Source organism: Strongylocentrotus purpuratus, unplaced genomic scaffold, assembly GCF_000002235.5.
Source record: "Strongylocentrotus purpuratus isolate Spur 01 unplaced genomic scaffold, Spur_5.0 spur5_scaffold_17, whole genome shotgun sequence".
NCBI lineage: Eukaryota > Metazoa > Echinodermata > Echinoidea > Camarodonta > Strongylocentrotidae > Strongylocentrotus > Strongylocentrotus purpuratus.
This window is the reverse complement of record NW_022145602.1, coordinates 19,850,893-19,867,033: the sequence shown is the minus strand read 5'-3', so window position 1 is coordinate 19,867,033 and position 16,141 is coordinate 19,850,893. Positions and strand designations below refer to the sequence as shown.

The 16,141-nt window shown below is 35.7% G+C and overlaps 1 protein-coding gene across 6 annotated transcripts in view; it reads left to right on the top strand.

The window, feature by feature from the left end:
- LOC115917976 (L-lactate dehydrogenase-like) overlaps positions 1-14,638 on the top strand; it is a 32,216-nt gene extending 17,578 nt beyond the window's left edge. For 4 of the 6 annotated variants that reach the window (XM_030987854.1, XM_030987855.1, XM_030987856.1 and 1 more), the window contains exons 7-9: positions 65-188; positions 867-1,042; positions 11,164-14,638. In XM_030987854.1, coding sequence (XP_030843714.1) covers positions 65-188; positions 867-1,042; positions 11,164-11,266 — 403 coding nt within the window. In that variant the 3' untranslated portion in view covers positions 11,267-14,638. Of the gene's footprint in view, positions 1-64; positions 189-866; positions 1,069-3,023; positions 3,060-11,163 lie in introns of all 6 variants that reach the window. The other 2 variants (XM_030987857.1, XM_030987858.1) reach the window with 2 other exon arrangements.
- The last annotated feature ends 1,503 nt before the right edge of the window (positions 14,639-16,141 follow it).

Sequence of the window (16,141 nt, the reverse complement as noted above, 5' to 3'; positions counted from 1 at the left end):
AAATCATTTGAGAAATTCAGTGAAATAATACTCAATGTAATGTTGCTTTTGTTTCCTTTGATAGTGCATATGAGATTATCAAACTGAAAGGCTATACATCATGGGCCATCGGACTGAGCTGTGCAACGCTTGCTTCAGCTGTGCTGAGGAACCAGAAGGGAGTCTATGCCGTTTCTACCGTCGCCAAAGTAAGCTATATTATAAATTATACTACGTAATACCAATTTCGGGATTACGTTAAATGAGACCCCGTCAGTGCGCATGCGCTAATCAACAATTTTCGTCAGTCGCGTGTTATTTGAGCGAAAGGACACCTTTCTGACTCAAGAAACCGCCAGGCACCGCCTGAAAGCGCGGGAGCCACGGGCTCCTACGGAAAGAAAAAATTACCCAACTCCAGTGGCAAAGTCACTGCTGGCAAAGTCAGCAGAGTGGGCCGGGGAAAGCTAAAAGTAAAACAAAGTCGGACTCGGAGCCAATCCTTGATAATAGAATTTATGAATGATTCAAATCAACATTTTATGCCTTTAAAAATAACTTTTACAAAATATTTTCAAAGACGCTAACGGCTTTCCATAATTGTTAAGTCCAACTTAGGGTGTCAGGAGTGGGTAGCTTTAATATACATCAATAAGGTACAAATGGATACAGAATAGTACAATTGACTTGAACATAGATAACACAAATGCAGACTAAAATTCAATTCATAATTCAGACTAAATAATTAAATTCATTTCATAATTCAGATTTAATTCAATTCACAATTCAGATTAAATTCAATTCATAATTCAGACCAAATTCATTTCATTTCATAATTCAGATCAAATCCAATAATAATATAATTATTTAATGATTTTCTTTTTTAGGGATACCATGGTATTGAACATCCAGTATTCCTTAGTCTCCCGTGCATCCTTGGACAAGATGGAATCACCCATGTTATCAAGCAGACCTTGAATACCAAAGAACAGGCCCAACTTCAGGCTAGCGCCAATACCCTGTGGGACATCGCCACTTCGCTGGATATCCGCGAGCCATCGAAGTAAGGGGCCTTCTTTATGAAACAAGGTCAATATCCACTCAGAAAACAACAAATAAACAAAGCTGTTTATGTCAAAGCCTAACCAAAGCAAATTAGCTCCATTGTCCTCTGCTGAAATAACATGCTAGTTCTTAGAAAAAGGTAGAGAAAAATCATTGCAACATTTGTAATCCTTGACAGGCGATCAAATTCTTACTTCTCTTATAACCGATTCATTATTTTTCACCACCATCTGTTCAGTTATTTCATCATTTTCTTGTTTTTTTTCCTTTCACACTACTTCAATGCTACTTGAATCACCTGTTTGATGTCAGTCCAAAAACTTGGAAGAAAGAAAGAAAGGAAAAAAACAACACAACAGAAATCACATTTGTTGCATAATTTTATTTACATCGTTCCTTTTTCTTTCTTTTTTTGTTTTCTTTTTCGATTGACTTAAACTGGTCAATGTAATATATTTTTGGTTCATGACACTTTGTCTGTTTAGAGCCAGAGGAGTATTAACTGTATGATATAAATCAATGCCCTCCTGGTTCCAAGCAGACAACCTCATGAATCAAAGAAAAAAGACAGTAGTAAACATGCTTCTGTAACAGACATGATGAAATAAATATTATTGATTGTGATTTAGAATTGCTTAGTACTTATTACTAACTGCTTTCATGACAATGCCATGATTTAACATTTTCACTGATAAGAGCTTGAGGTAAATCTAATAGAGCAGAACCTCATAACTAACTCTCTTTAGGCCTGTCTTCACTATCTCGAGATTGCCAAATATCCCGCTAATTTGCGTCTTCGTCAGACCTAAGTAGCAATTTGCGGGATATTTGTCCTGTGCGTCTTCACCAGACCGAAGACTCACACTATGCGCTACCGCTGAGCAAAATATCTCGAGCTAATTTCTCAAGGTCGAGTTTCAAGTTTCGAGGTCGAATCTCGAGCTGATGAAGACGCGATTTGTAACTTCGGGATTATTTCCCAAATCAGAAATAGCGGGCTATTTGGCAATCTCGAGATGATGAAGACGCATCTTAAGAGTCAGAAAATAACCTTGTTTACTCAAACATAGAGAAGGTCAATTCCAAGGGGTATGGAATGACATTTCCAGAGAATTTTCTATTTTGAATAAAAAATATTATAGATATTTGTTTAAAAAATATCTGCAGATTAATGATATGTTTAACTATTAAATATGAGTTACTTTCTCAACATTAGGGTTTCCTATTAACCATTTATGAAATATTGAACTTGATATAATTTGTTACGGTATGACATAGAAGATCATATTTGGTCAATCTATAACAAAGTTATTTAACTTTCAATATTTTAAAAAATGTGATGAATGGTTGATAGGTAGCTCACATCCTGTGAACGTACTTCATATTAGTTTAAAACTATATTTTATAATTACTTTGTAGATTTGTATTAAAATGGTTATAATATTCGTCTATCAAAAGTGATTATTCTCTGGAAACGTTATTCCCTAATGCTTGGAATTGATGAGAACTGAAACTAGCCAAATTATCTTCTTCTAACTAGTGTTTGCTAATATAACAGCTGTGCTCTTTATTCCAAGCTTCCATTGTTCTGGGCCCTGTTGCACAAAACTTACCATTGATGGTACATTAACTTTGCTATCAATGGTAACTACCATGGTAACCTTGATTTTGATTGGCTGTTGAGCCCTGTTACCATGGTATTTGTCATTGATGGCAAAGTTACCATCAATGGTAAGTTTTATGCAACAGGCCCTTTTAATTATTTCAAATTCCATGTTTCAACGTAGTTTCTGTCATGTTTACTCTCGTACCTTTTCAATTCTAGCCGAGTATAACTTTCTGGTTCATTCTCATTAAAACTCTCCGTAAATCTTTCTTCTTGTGTTGAACTCAATACGTTCTTGATTCTTTACTAAACCATGTTTTGTTTTGTTTTGTTCTGTTCTTTACTCTTGTTGTCCTTTCGTCTCTTTGCCCAGGGAAGGCAAAGCCGACACTAAGCAGTAATAACATTGGTCAGTAATGTTGCATGCACAGTAGAATAACAAACTGTGTTAACAAAGTCAAAGGGTGGTATTCTCGAAGGCGGACTAACTTTAGTCCATGGTTTAATCCTCAGACTAAGTATGGAATACCAAGTTTCCATATGAATATGTTTATCTACTTCATAGAACCACACTAATAATTTGATTAATTATCAGTATTTATGAATTTATTTAATCAATACTCATAACCACTAATATCCTTTCAGTTTCACTGCAAAATGTGGATATTGCTGCAAATTTATGCCTGCTATTTGAATTAACAAAGCCAGATTTTGCAGCAGCATTTTGCTTCTTTATTTTTTGTGCAAGTTGTAGAAAAGAAATCTTCTAAACTGGCTGCTTTTTGAATGAACAAAACCCAGATTTGCAGCAGCACTTTTTGTTTCATTTTCATACATTGGGTTGTTTACAACAAAGTCTAAAAGATCATTACAAAACAGTTGACGTCATCTTATTAGGATCTAGTAACTTACGCTGGTCCCTTGATATTGTCACTCTTTCTCTCCTAAAAAAACATGTTTTTCTGTCTTTTGCTTGAATCCAGAATTACATGCAACATAGAATTATAATTTTATTGTCAACAGTGAGAAAAAAAGGAGGGGGGGGGGGGGGTGGTACAGGTTGGGCGAAAGAGATAAGGAATTTTGGAGGTGCACTGGGTGAGGGGAATCAACAAAACTTGGTTAAGAATATCATAGGAGCTAAGCCTATGCAGTGATTTCGTAGCATTATGTTTTATTCTCAAATTAATAACTAACCTTAACCCTGGTGACTAAATGACTGCAAGTACAGCTGGAGGCCATCGTACTATAATGAAGTTCTATAAACTCTACCATAGGGCTCTCATGGGAAATTTGACGCCATTCAGGTGTTTTCCTAATAACAGGTGTTTTCAGTCACCAGAATGAGCCTTCAGTTTATGACCTACAGGCCTTATGTAATGCCCTGCATATTCCACCCATTCCCCCCTATGATAAAGTTGTTATCGGTATATAACATTTCCCTCACTTGAAGCAAGGAGATGGTGCTTGAAGACTCTCTGAGAGACTTGAGCAGGGCTCCCACTTAGCCGAGTTAAAGCTTCGAGTTGTGGACAAGCTGGTGCGATCTTATGGCAAGCCGTTTTATCATTAATACATATTTCTTGATATCAAGAAACAAGTTTACGTTGTAAAGCAATGGTAATTCTTGATATCAAGAAATCGATTTCGTGATATCAAGAATTCGATTTCAGGATATCAAGAAATATGTTTTATTGATAAAACTGCTTGCCATAAGATCGCGCCAGCTCGCCAGAACTCGAGGCTCTAACTCGGCTAAGTGGGAGCCCTGCCTAAGGGGGTATTTCTTGATGGTACCATGGGTTTGCTGTGTGCAGACTTGTACATCCATTAATGGTATGTCCACCAAGTGTGGTGTCAGCGAATAATGATCTTCTGCACATGGAAACTGACGACCCTCTCCCTTTGAAACTCCTCACTTTAATCTTGTATCCAACATTTAACCTAATCCTAACCCTTGCAGATAACACATTTTTTGCATCACAGCTATAACCATTTACCGTATTTCTAATGGAATAATGCACAGAGCAAGATCGAAAGCCAATGTAATTGTGATTTATGTTTAGCACGTCATGCTTGAACAAGGCTTCATCCAAACCTGACCCTGCCTTTCCAGATACAATCAAACCTGTCTCTACTGGGGTGTGTTTCACAAAGACTAATATCGACTTTAAGTTGGTCTTAACTATGGCAGGCCGTTCATGCCACGTATTGGTTGCTCAGTCTCTCAATAATAATCTTTAGATAATACTTTTTCCTTCATTAATGAATTATCAACAAAATTAAATTCTGCAGATTTGTGACCTTGATTTGTACGTCGCTTGAGAGACCAATGCCAGTACATGGTGAAAGCAAACAGTGGCATGAACGGCCTGCCATAGTTAAGTCTAACTTAAAGTCGCTCTTGGTCTTTGTGAAAAAACCACATGTACAATCAAACCTGTCTCTATAGGCCACCTAAAAGAAATGAAGAATTTTTTTTTTGTGGACATTTGGTCATTCTACCGGTAATCAAGTTTTACAACAAAGATCTCTTTCTCTGGGCAATCTGAGATGGCCTTCATGAGGAGGGGGCCTCCGTCTACCTGTAAAGGCTTGTTCATACATGCTGCAATAAACCGCTGTTTTTTCCTTCAAAGCGTACTCATCTGCATTCTGCAATTCACATTATTGTATTTTATAACACAGAGATTCACTGTAAGTGACTAAGTGAGTATATGAAGAGCTTAATTAAAAAGGAGCTAAATCCACTTTTGATGAAAATAGATTTTTGTTTTTATATCAGAACATTGTTCACGAAGTAACCGTTTTTCAACAAAATTATTTACCTAGATTAAGGGAGTAATATAATTATGAAAAAAATGTACCTTCTAATATCACTTTTTCATATAGACGCCTGTACAAAATCTGGTATTTCTTTTTCTCTGAAGTTACAAAATATATTTTGCTCCTTTGGAATTAAACTCTTCATATGTAGAAGCAGAAGCACCTGTTGCACACAGCTGCTTTTTCATCCCCACTTGCTAATCATTTAGTTCACCACTAAACCCACTGCTATTTACCATGTTATATGTGATGGAGAGTTAAGACTGGTTTGAATGTGTTATCTTTAATATGTGATGTATGTATTTATCCAGCTTTATTAACCAAGGGCTATTGCCGGGGTGTGTTTCACAAAGATCCTAAGTTGAACTTAACTCTAAGTTGGACTTAAAAATTATGGAGAGCCATTGGGGTCATTCCATGTCAAATCACCCAATGGTTTTAACCCGACCATTTTTTATTTTGATGAAACTTAGTGTACTTGTTGAGTGTGATCTCACAGCACCAAATCCCAAATTTTAGGTCAATCGGGTGAGGGGTTTGGGAGATACGGCCCACCAAATTTTGAGATTTTTTTCAAAAATGGGGATGGCGGGCCTACCTTTGAACCCTTGTATCTCGGGACCTAATGGGTCAATCTTCACAAAATTTGTATTGTTGGAAAGGGTATTTAATAAGGATTCCAAATCTGCCGCCATTTTGAAAATTCGTAAATGTTGGGATACTTTGACCTCCTGACCTAAGATTTGACCTTGAAATTGACCTTGTGGATCACGTGACCTTGACAACATTTTTCATGAAATGTAATCTCTGACATGTTCACTTAAACATATAAAAGTTTCAGAGATATAATATTTTTGGTTTAGGAGCAATAATGATTGAAAGTATTCATACTTACAGATATTCACAATAAACCCTATTATAATGTATACAATACATGCAATATGCACAGTACAACATACATCTTCCACATGCTTTTTTGTCCTAGGCATATCCATTCTAAATGTCAGCGGTACTTTAATAGAAATAAAATGACAAGTTCATATAGGCCTAAAGGGTTAACAGGATGTATGGCTTTAGGCCTCTGAGTCAGTTTTAGGATAATTACCCCCCTGGAAATGTTCCCCCCCCCCCAGGACAATTACCCCCCGAGGACTATCACACCCAGAGGACAATTACCCCCCAGAAAATTACCTCTTAGGACAATCTGTCCCCCCCCCTCCGAGGACAATTACCCCCCCCCCCCCCCCCCCGGACAATTACACCCTCGGACAATTACCCCCCGGACAATTACCCCCTAGGACAACTACCCCCCCTGTATTAGTTGAAGGGGAAGTTTATCCTGATAATAAGTTGGTTTTAATCAAAGCAGATTTTTTTTTGGGAGGTAATTATCCTTGAGTAATTTTCCAGGGGGGGGGGGGGGATGGGATAATTCTCTGGGGGGTAATTGTCCTGGGTGGGACAAATTGTCCTAGGAAGTTATTTTCTGGGGGGTAATTGTCCTCTGGGTGTGATAGTCCTCGGGGGTAATTGTTTTCGGGGGGGGGGGGACATTTCCTGGGGGTTTATTTTCTAGGGGGGTAGTTATCCTAGAACAGACTCAGAGGCCTAAAGCCATACATCCTGTTAACCCTTTAGGCCTATATGAACTTGTCATTTTATTTCTATTTAAGTACTGCTGACATTTAGAATGGATATGACTAGAACAAAAAAGCATGTGGAAGATGTATGTTGTACTGTGCATATTGCATGTATTGTATACATTATAATAGGGTTTATTGTGAATATCTGTAAGTATGGATACTTTCAATCCTTATTGCTCCTAAACCAAAAATATTATATCTCTGAAACTTTTATATGTTTTAGTGAACATGTCAGAGATCACATTTCATGAAAAATGTTGTCAAGGTCACGTGATCCACAAGGTCAATTTCAAGGTCAAATCTTAGGTCAAGAGGTCAAAGTACCCCAACATGTACAAATTTTCGAAATGGTGGCAGATTTGGAATCCTTATTGAATACCCTTTCCAACAATATAAATTTTGTAAAGATTGACCCATTAGGTCCCGAGATACAAGGGTTCAAAGGTAGGCCCGCCACCCCCATTTTTGAAAAAATCTCAAAATTTGGTGGGCCGTATCTCCCAAGCCCCTCACCCAATTGACCTAAAAATTTGGGATTTGGTGCTGTGAGATCACACTCAACAAGTACACTAAGTTTCATCAAAATCAAAAATGGTTGGGTTAAGATTTTCAGATTTTTTGGGTGGTTTGACATGGAATGACCCGTTGGTAGTCTTAAGTCAAATATATTCAAAAGTGAAAATTCAAATACTTTAGACTTTTTTTTATAAATTCCACATCAAGAACATGAAATCTCCTTGATAAAGATGATAATAGAAAATATGAATGGTTTGAATCCACATTTTATGCCTTTTTACAATAACTTTTACAAAATATTTTCATAGATGCTTATTTCCATAATTTTTAAGTCCAACTTAGAGATAAGTTCAACTTAGGATCTTTGTGAAGCACTCCCCTGATAACTGTTTTACAGCTTATGGAGAATTAATTTGCTTTTCTGCCAGTGTGCCTACCTGTATCCCTTCTTAGCTTTTATTTGCCAAATGAGTTGGAGTTGAAAAACAAGGCTAAATGTCTGTACAAAGATTTGTGAAGCAAAACAAATTGCTATTCAGGGCAAAAGTTCATATTTTGTAATTTGGTTCTGTAACATTAGATAAATATGATTTGGAGTACCGTAATATTATGTACATTAGGAGAAGGAACAAAAATGGCTGAGTTTTAAACAACAAGGAGCTAAAATCTGTGTTTCATATCATTTGCATTTTTGTCATTGTATAATAATAATAATAATGGTGGCTTCTTATATAGCAAATATAATGGTAAATGTTTTTTAGTATTGGTCAGAGTCATGAATTTGACAGATGATAGCCTTTTCTATCTCTCAGATTTTGTTCAGTCACTGTATGTTATACAACGGGGCCAGTTTCTCAAAACCATCATGAGTCTAAGTTCATGGACATCCCATAGAAATGCTTTTTGGTATAAGAATTTGCGCCAATTTTTGCAAAACCTGACAGCACACATGGTCGCCACCAACACAAATTGTTGCCAGTCGCTGAATATGTAGCAGAAGAGGTATCAACGATGAGAAATATGAGTCATGACTGGGTGGGGTCGGTGGGGAGGGGGGGGGGGGGGGGGGTGAGAGGGGGAGTGGGAGGAGATACCCCTCTCCAAATATGAGGTGGGGTTAGGAGATGATCTGAAATATTATCCCCCTACATTTATAAGTTGATAACAATGATGATAGTAATACCACTGCTGTTGTCCACGCCGAACTAGGTTCTCAAGGGGACAAAGAGACGGATGTACGTGTGTGTGGGAGTGGGTATGTGTATATGTGTATATCCTTTGGGATGGGCATAGTACATGTGTGGGTGTGGGAGTAGATGTTTGTGTGTTGGTATGTGTGTTTTTATGTTAAATAATTGAAAATCTTGAGTAAATTTAATTACACAACCAATTTGGGGTCTGACCACAAATTTGTTGAACAGTGTCAAGATGGAATAGATTGCCAAAATATGTTAGTAAATATAATAGTATACGTTCAAAAAAATGAAATGAAATTTTGACATCAGCCATTATAGACTACATCAACCATTAAATCTGCATTTCAAAATCATCTATATATCAGCCGTAGAATATCTCTGAGCCAAGGGCGTTCTTATCTTGTGTATGTATGTATGTGCGGTTGGATAGACGGACAACTTGGAAACATACAGGCTTCCCAGCACACTTCAGGTTTTGAGACATAACCAGTAGTCAAGTTTCTTTGCTACAATATCAGTATTTCTTTCTTCTCCTTCTTCTTCTTCTTCTTCTTCTTCTTCTTCTTCCTCCTCATTATTATTATTTTCACCCTCATTAGTATTATCATCAACAACAACATCATAATAAAAGTATTTTGTGATCATAAAGGTCTTTATATACCTCACTTAAGAAATCCAGCCATCTGATTGGTCGAATTGCATTCATAAACTTCAACTGTTCCTGTAAAATTCCCGGTAACCATTCTTAAAACATTTCAATATTTTTAATAACCATGGTTATTAAAAATAGTTGGTCAGCCTCCATGGTTACCCCATAGGTTTACATGTTAAAAAATGGTTTGAGCGATGGAGGATGCCGTATGTGTGCGAAGGATTGGTCGGTAATTTCAATACAATTGAATCTCGATCGATCTTACCGACAATTTTATCTTGCATTGTTGACATGAAGACGAAAATAAACTTCCAAAAACAAAAAAACAACATCTGCCGATAGATCTTGATCTAAGTTCGTGCCAATATGCATTGCAAAAGTAAAAGAAGAGTCCGTATATGGAGCTTTTGCGAAGCATTCATCACACGCGAAGCCGGTTTCAATCCATTTTAATGTATATATTGGAGAAAACTGCCAAGCATGTTAACGGCGGGCCATAGCCGAGTGGTCTAAGCGTTGGTTTTCGGTACACCTCTTGTTGTACGCAAGAGTTCGAATCCCGTCTTCGACAAAAATGATAAATATTTTTAATTTTTCATTTTTTAGTCTATTTTTTTTCGGCATATAAAAGTATTAATGACTGCTTTAATATTCGAGAAATAGTTGTTTTCATACGCTCTCGGGAAGGTAACAATTGGGCTATTCCCCTCGGCAAGCCTCGGGGGAATAGCACAATTCTAACCTTCCCTTGAGCGTAATAAAACAACTATTTCTCTCAAAGCAGTCATTAATACTATACTATTTGAGTTCACGAAGATATCAAAAGTTCTCCATGACGGAAGTCACCGTCACATACACACATAAACCTACTTCCACACCCACACGACAAACACCCACCTAACACACATCCACACCCGAACCCCTTCACCTAGCCCCCTTGGCTGTCGACAATTTGTACCAGTGGCGACAATTTGTACTGTCAGGTTCTGCAAAAATTGGCACAATTATCGTGGCGACAATTTGTGCCACGTCAGATGTCCAAGAAGTTTGACTTGTGACAGTTTTGAGAAATGGCCGCCAAATGAAGTTTAGCTTGAAGTGTATCCATCATGTACATGAAAATATGAATTATGTATGAAATCAAATGTAATCTTTGTTTACCTTTCTGTTGGAAATGAAATAAATATGAATATGAATATGAATGTATTTGACTGTAAATAGATATTTTTAAAGTTTTTTAATTGGCTATCAAGTCTATGAGAAAGGTCAGAGTTTTATAGGTCATGGGTTAGTGGGTCAATATTATCTTTCTATGGGACTGATATGTTTTCAACTTTGAATAAGTAGTTCTATTTGAATTCTCTCTTTTTTGTCATATTAAATAGAAACAAATCCTGAGATATCATAAGTATGAATAGAAAATTTTCAGAAACAATTTGGTCCACAGGACATTTTTATTTAAGCAAGTTAGCAGAGATTATAGTGACAAATGACATTTAGTGCAAGTATTACAATAGAAAATCTGGGGGATTGTGTTTCTATACATTTACTCCCAAATATGTGAAAGTCAACTAAATCTGCTTACATCTTTGACTCTGACCAACTACTAAGTACAATAAGCAGTATCTTTAAAAACCAATGCTTTAAATGCCCTTTTTGCCTATTTCTTGCTTTTTACAGGTACACCAACATGCTGATGGGGATCGGCCATTTTGTAATGTGGACGTTTGTTCCTTTGGTAGCCCTGTTCGCTGGACATCGTGCTGGACACGGCCGGGGTTAATCTTCTTCTTACCACCATGCAGTATCAAGGGCAGTGATTTTCCGTTTGGGGTCATAGTAGATTCTGTTTTAAAGTGTTTGATACATATGAATATTATTCGGCCATACAGTGTACCGTAGATAATGTACACATCTAATTCTATTTTCATATGAAAGCTTTGAATCGAAAGGACCTTCGTATCTTTAAACTGAAATAGTGTAAAAAAAATTGATCCAATACCATCGGAAACGTTAAGTTAGCTGATATGGGAAAGGTGTGTATCACTCTTTGAGACTCACTAGAAATGAATTGAAAAGGATGTGACATTTTCTCTTCTTTTGAATATTTCTTGCAGATTTTGTTACAAGTACATTTCATATTACTATTTGAAAACATGTGTTTCGTTTCCAATGGCTGTTTCTATTAACTGCCCCTTTTCATGTGATTGCGGAAGATCATTTGCCCTACACCATTCAGAAATGCCATTGGTGTTGATTCTTGGTATTAGGCCATTTTCAAAATGTAATCAAGTTGAATGCATAAAACTTTGTCAAGTGCCACGTTACAAATCGTTTCGTTCACCTGTTACAAATAATTGTATTTCTATAGTCGGAATGCGAATTGCATACATTAATTGTTGCTAAGTAGGCAGGACAAACATAGTGGCTTGCCCTACTGAAATAACAAGGCGTAATTTATACAATTTGTCTTCTGACTATTGAAATACAATTATTTGTAAGAGGGGAATTAAATAATTTGTATCGGGCCACTGAAGTATAAATATGTTTATACATGTATTACGAGAATGGCTTATTTTTATTTGGTAACAACAGGGTTAACCTTAAGGCCTCGTTCATACATGAAACAGTAAGAAACTGCTTCAAAAAACTGCTATGGCGAAATAAAATCACATCGATGTATCTTTTAATATAAGCACCTGTATTTTTAGTATCAGATCAGTGACTATGCTTAGGAGACTTTAATGTTGCTTCTAGCGTTCATGTGTGCATACAATGGTTTTGTTTCATCTTGACGGTGTTTTTAGGTCAGTTTACTGCATCATATGTGACCTTTTAAAGACGACCTTAATGTACTGAATATTTGAAAATTCATGAGCACCAGACACACCACCATTCATTTTACTAGACATCCGTTCGATCTCTATGAATATTCATTTTACTAGACATCCGTTCGCTCTCTATGAATATTCATTTTACTAGACACCCGTTCGATCTCTATGAATATTTATTTTACTAGACATCTGTTTGATCTCTATGAATATTCATATTACTAGACACCTGTTTGATCTCTATGAATATTCATATTACTTGACACCTGTTTGATCTCTATGAATATTTATTTTACTAGACACCCGTTTGATTTCTATGAATATGCCCCCCAAAAATTATTTATTATCAGAAGTAATTAGTGCTTCAAAGAAAAAGATTCAGAGTATATGAAAGACAAGAAGGAAGTGTATTTGGAGAAAATAGGAGTAGATAATTCATTTTTTTCCTTCTGTTTCTTATGTTTATGCATGTCTTATAGTTCATGTCTTTATAGTACTTTGATGAATGTAGAACATATATATGGTTTACAACATATCATAGTACTGGTACATATATTGGGTGCAATAGTATATACATAATGCAAGTGAATGAGTTCATTATACAATATATCCACACTCATGTTGAGGCTGTAATGTATGCACCTATCGTATGAATCCATCAGGCTTTGTAGGACTGATGCATAAACAGCCTCAACGAGAGCTACATGTAATAGATCCTGTAATGAACAAATGCATAATTTTTTGTATACAATGAAAACTGTTGGGATAGTTCTTGAAACTGTTCCTCCCGTTTTCATTGAAAAAAAACGTGATAGCCTGAGTAAATGAATCAAACGTGATAATTATACCACTCACTCTCATATCCTAAGCTAATCCAGGATCTAGGAACAAAAAGTGATAGTTACAATTTGTTTAGGTCAGAAATGACAGATGGACACTGTGATCGGTTTCAGTTGTGGTTATGCAAGAATATACAATTCCAGTAGTTTGCATGAATTATGAAAAAAGAGACTTCTTGCTTGGTTTTCTTTTTATACTTTTACTACCTTTTATATTATTTTTACTTAGCATTCCTAGGTCTTCTTATTTTCTATGCAGTACTAGAATTCTTTAAATAAAATGCTTATCATGTTTTCATTGTATTTTTTTTTAGATACATGTCCATTAATTCAACTTTAATTTCAAATTTATTCATGTTTCCAACAAAACATTACAAAACAATTATAAGCATTTAAAACGAATGTAAGAAATACATGTTGGAAACAACCTGCTTATGAATATCTAACCATCAACATTTAGGAAAAAGGGTGGGTGAGAAATAGATATAAGTAAAAACATGGGCTTGGAATTTTAAGTGAAAGAAAGGCAGTAATAGGCCTATGAAATGAATGATTTTGAGTTTAATAAATTAGTACCGGTATATTATTATATTATATTATATGCTAGTTAAAAGTGTTAATTATTATTAGTATAAAATATCAAATGTGATATTACTGGTAAACGCCTTATAATTGGAAACGTAGCTGTCACTGCCATGAAGAGAGATATCTGTATGCTACATTGCTTTTAATATAGATAATAACCTGCTGCTGTACTAAGGATAATGCTACAGATCAGTTGCAGATTCAAGAAATGGAATTAAATTATTAAAAGAGATCATGATTCCAATGATAATTAATTACCTTCATGACAAGCAAAATACTTGATTCATAAGTGATATAAATATAATATACAAGTATACACAACTTACTAATGAGGTACTCCAGTATTTGAATTTGTAACCATGCAGCAATAAAATTATGACCCTCTACCTTTGAGAATTCCAATACTTTTGCTTGGACCCTCTTGTTATCAAGATAATGACACCAAAAGAATGGCCTTCATTTTGTTAGATTGGGATCTACAAGGAAGACATTTTAGACAAGGAATGCTAGAGCAGGAAAAGGGTGTTCAAGAGAAAATGAGCACACACAACTCATCCGTATTAATCTTGTAGACAACTCAATTTGTATTATATATTTTTTATGGATAATTATTAACTAGTAATTAGTAATTATGATTATTTTGAAGCACAAAGATATCCAGATTATTTTGTATGTGCATGTTGATTCCATTTGATGGAGTCTAATATATATATGTTATACAGTATAGCTAGAACAAAGTTCTTTTTGACATTATTTTTTATCTTCATTTTTATTTTGTGACATCATAGCTTCGCATTTATAGTGATATTTCTCCCCTTGTCTTCTTGTCATGGATGTGTGGACTACATGCTTGTAGTCTAGTTGATACAGTATTAAAAAAGGGAAATAGAAAAACAGTGACCTGTGGTACGTGTACATTCCTAGTTTGTCGATTTGTATCTTTATACAATGCTATCTTAGTGCAAGCAGCAAAACTGAATAATGGAAGACAACATTTATGTGTGAAATTAAGAAATGCAAAAACCAATAGATTTACTGCATTCTTTTGGATATTTCATGTTAATTATCAAACCACCACAGTTCAATTTGAGTTACCAGACTAGAATAATGTACTCTACAAAATGAAGGCAGAAAATGTCCTAGATTGAATTAAGGTATGAGATAAAAACCTACCGGTATGTTGTTTCGATTGTTTTGATCTGGTTGAAGACCAGGATGTAATTGTGTATCAATTTTATTATTGTCAACTGCATACATGCCAACTGTTCAGATTAAAGAGGAACATTCCTCTTTTTGGGAGAAGATAATTATCATTTTAATGCAGGTGTTCCTCTTCCTGTACAAATTTGTCTGTAGTATTGAATAGGAGAGTTAGGATTGTTCCTCTTTTTTTTGAAAATAGCATAATTTGTACAGATTTCTGATTTTCAAATGTTGGCATGTATGCAACTGTAGCATGTATAAAATTGTCTGTTTAGAGCCATAAGTTTATATACAAAACTTATTTGCCCCTCGGTGTCCGCTAGTGGGTTGATTTTGGCGCTGTGCAGTTACAGATGATCATGGACAGTTGAATAATCCATCAGGATTAAACTTGTCTTTCTTCAGTGATTAGTACATATCAAGATTTGATTTGACTTCACACAACCCTTCTGGCTCTCAGCAGATGATACTAATGATTTGGAGTGCATGTTATCAAGACACACTCGGTTTATTATGGTTCTATATTTCTAGTGATGCCAAAATTAAATATATTTGTCACCTTGCAATTAATACCTCTGTAGATTTCTCCCCTTGTTTTGATTGCTTTGCCATGCTACATGTACATGTAAATGTATAATGTATTGCACATTTTATTATGCTATATTCTCAAGTAGGTTCTACTCCACACATTACATGATGCAAGTCTTGTTTGCGTTCCTGCATGTATCTAGCCTTGAGGTAACACATTCTTTTGATTTGGCGCTACTTATAAAAATTGTGCGGTGGAAACTTGCTCATTTATAAGCTAATGTCTTTATTGTTGATTATCGTTAATCTGGTATTTAAGATAACCATGCACTGTCGATTGCACTTTTATATTAAAACCGGGCATGGTGGCTCAGTGGTTAGAGCGCCCGCCTCATGAACTGGAGGTCGTGGGTTCAAACCCCGGCCGAGTTATACCAAAGACTTATAACAATGGGACCTTCTGCCTTCTAGCTAGGCGCTCAGCATATTAGATTGGAGAAGGGTAGTAATAACATTATGTTATGCAGGGCCCGCTGGAAGAGCAGTTTTATAACTAAATTGGCTACACTGGGTAAATAAAACATTATTATTATTATTATTAAACAGAGAAGAAAGACTGACAAATGTAGACACAGATGAAATTATAATTGAAGATGGTATATAAAGAGTGAA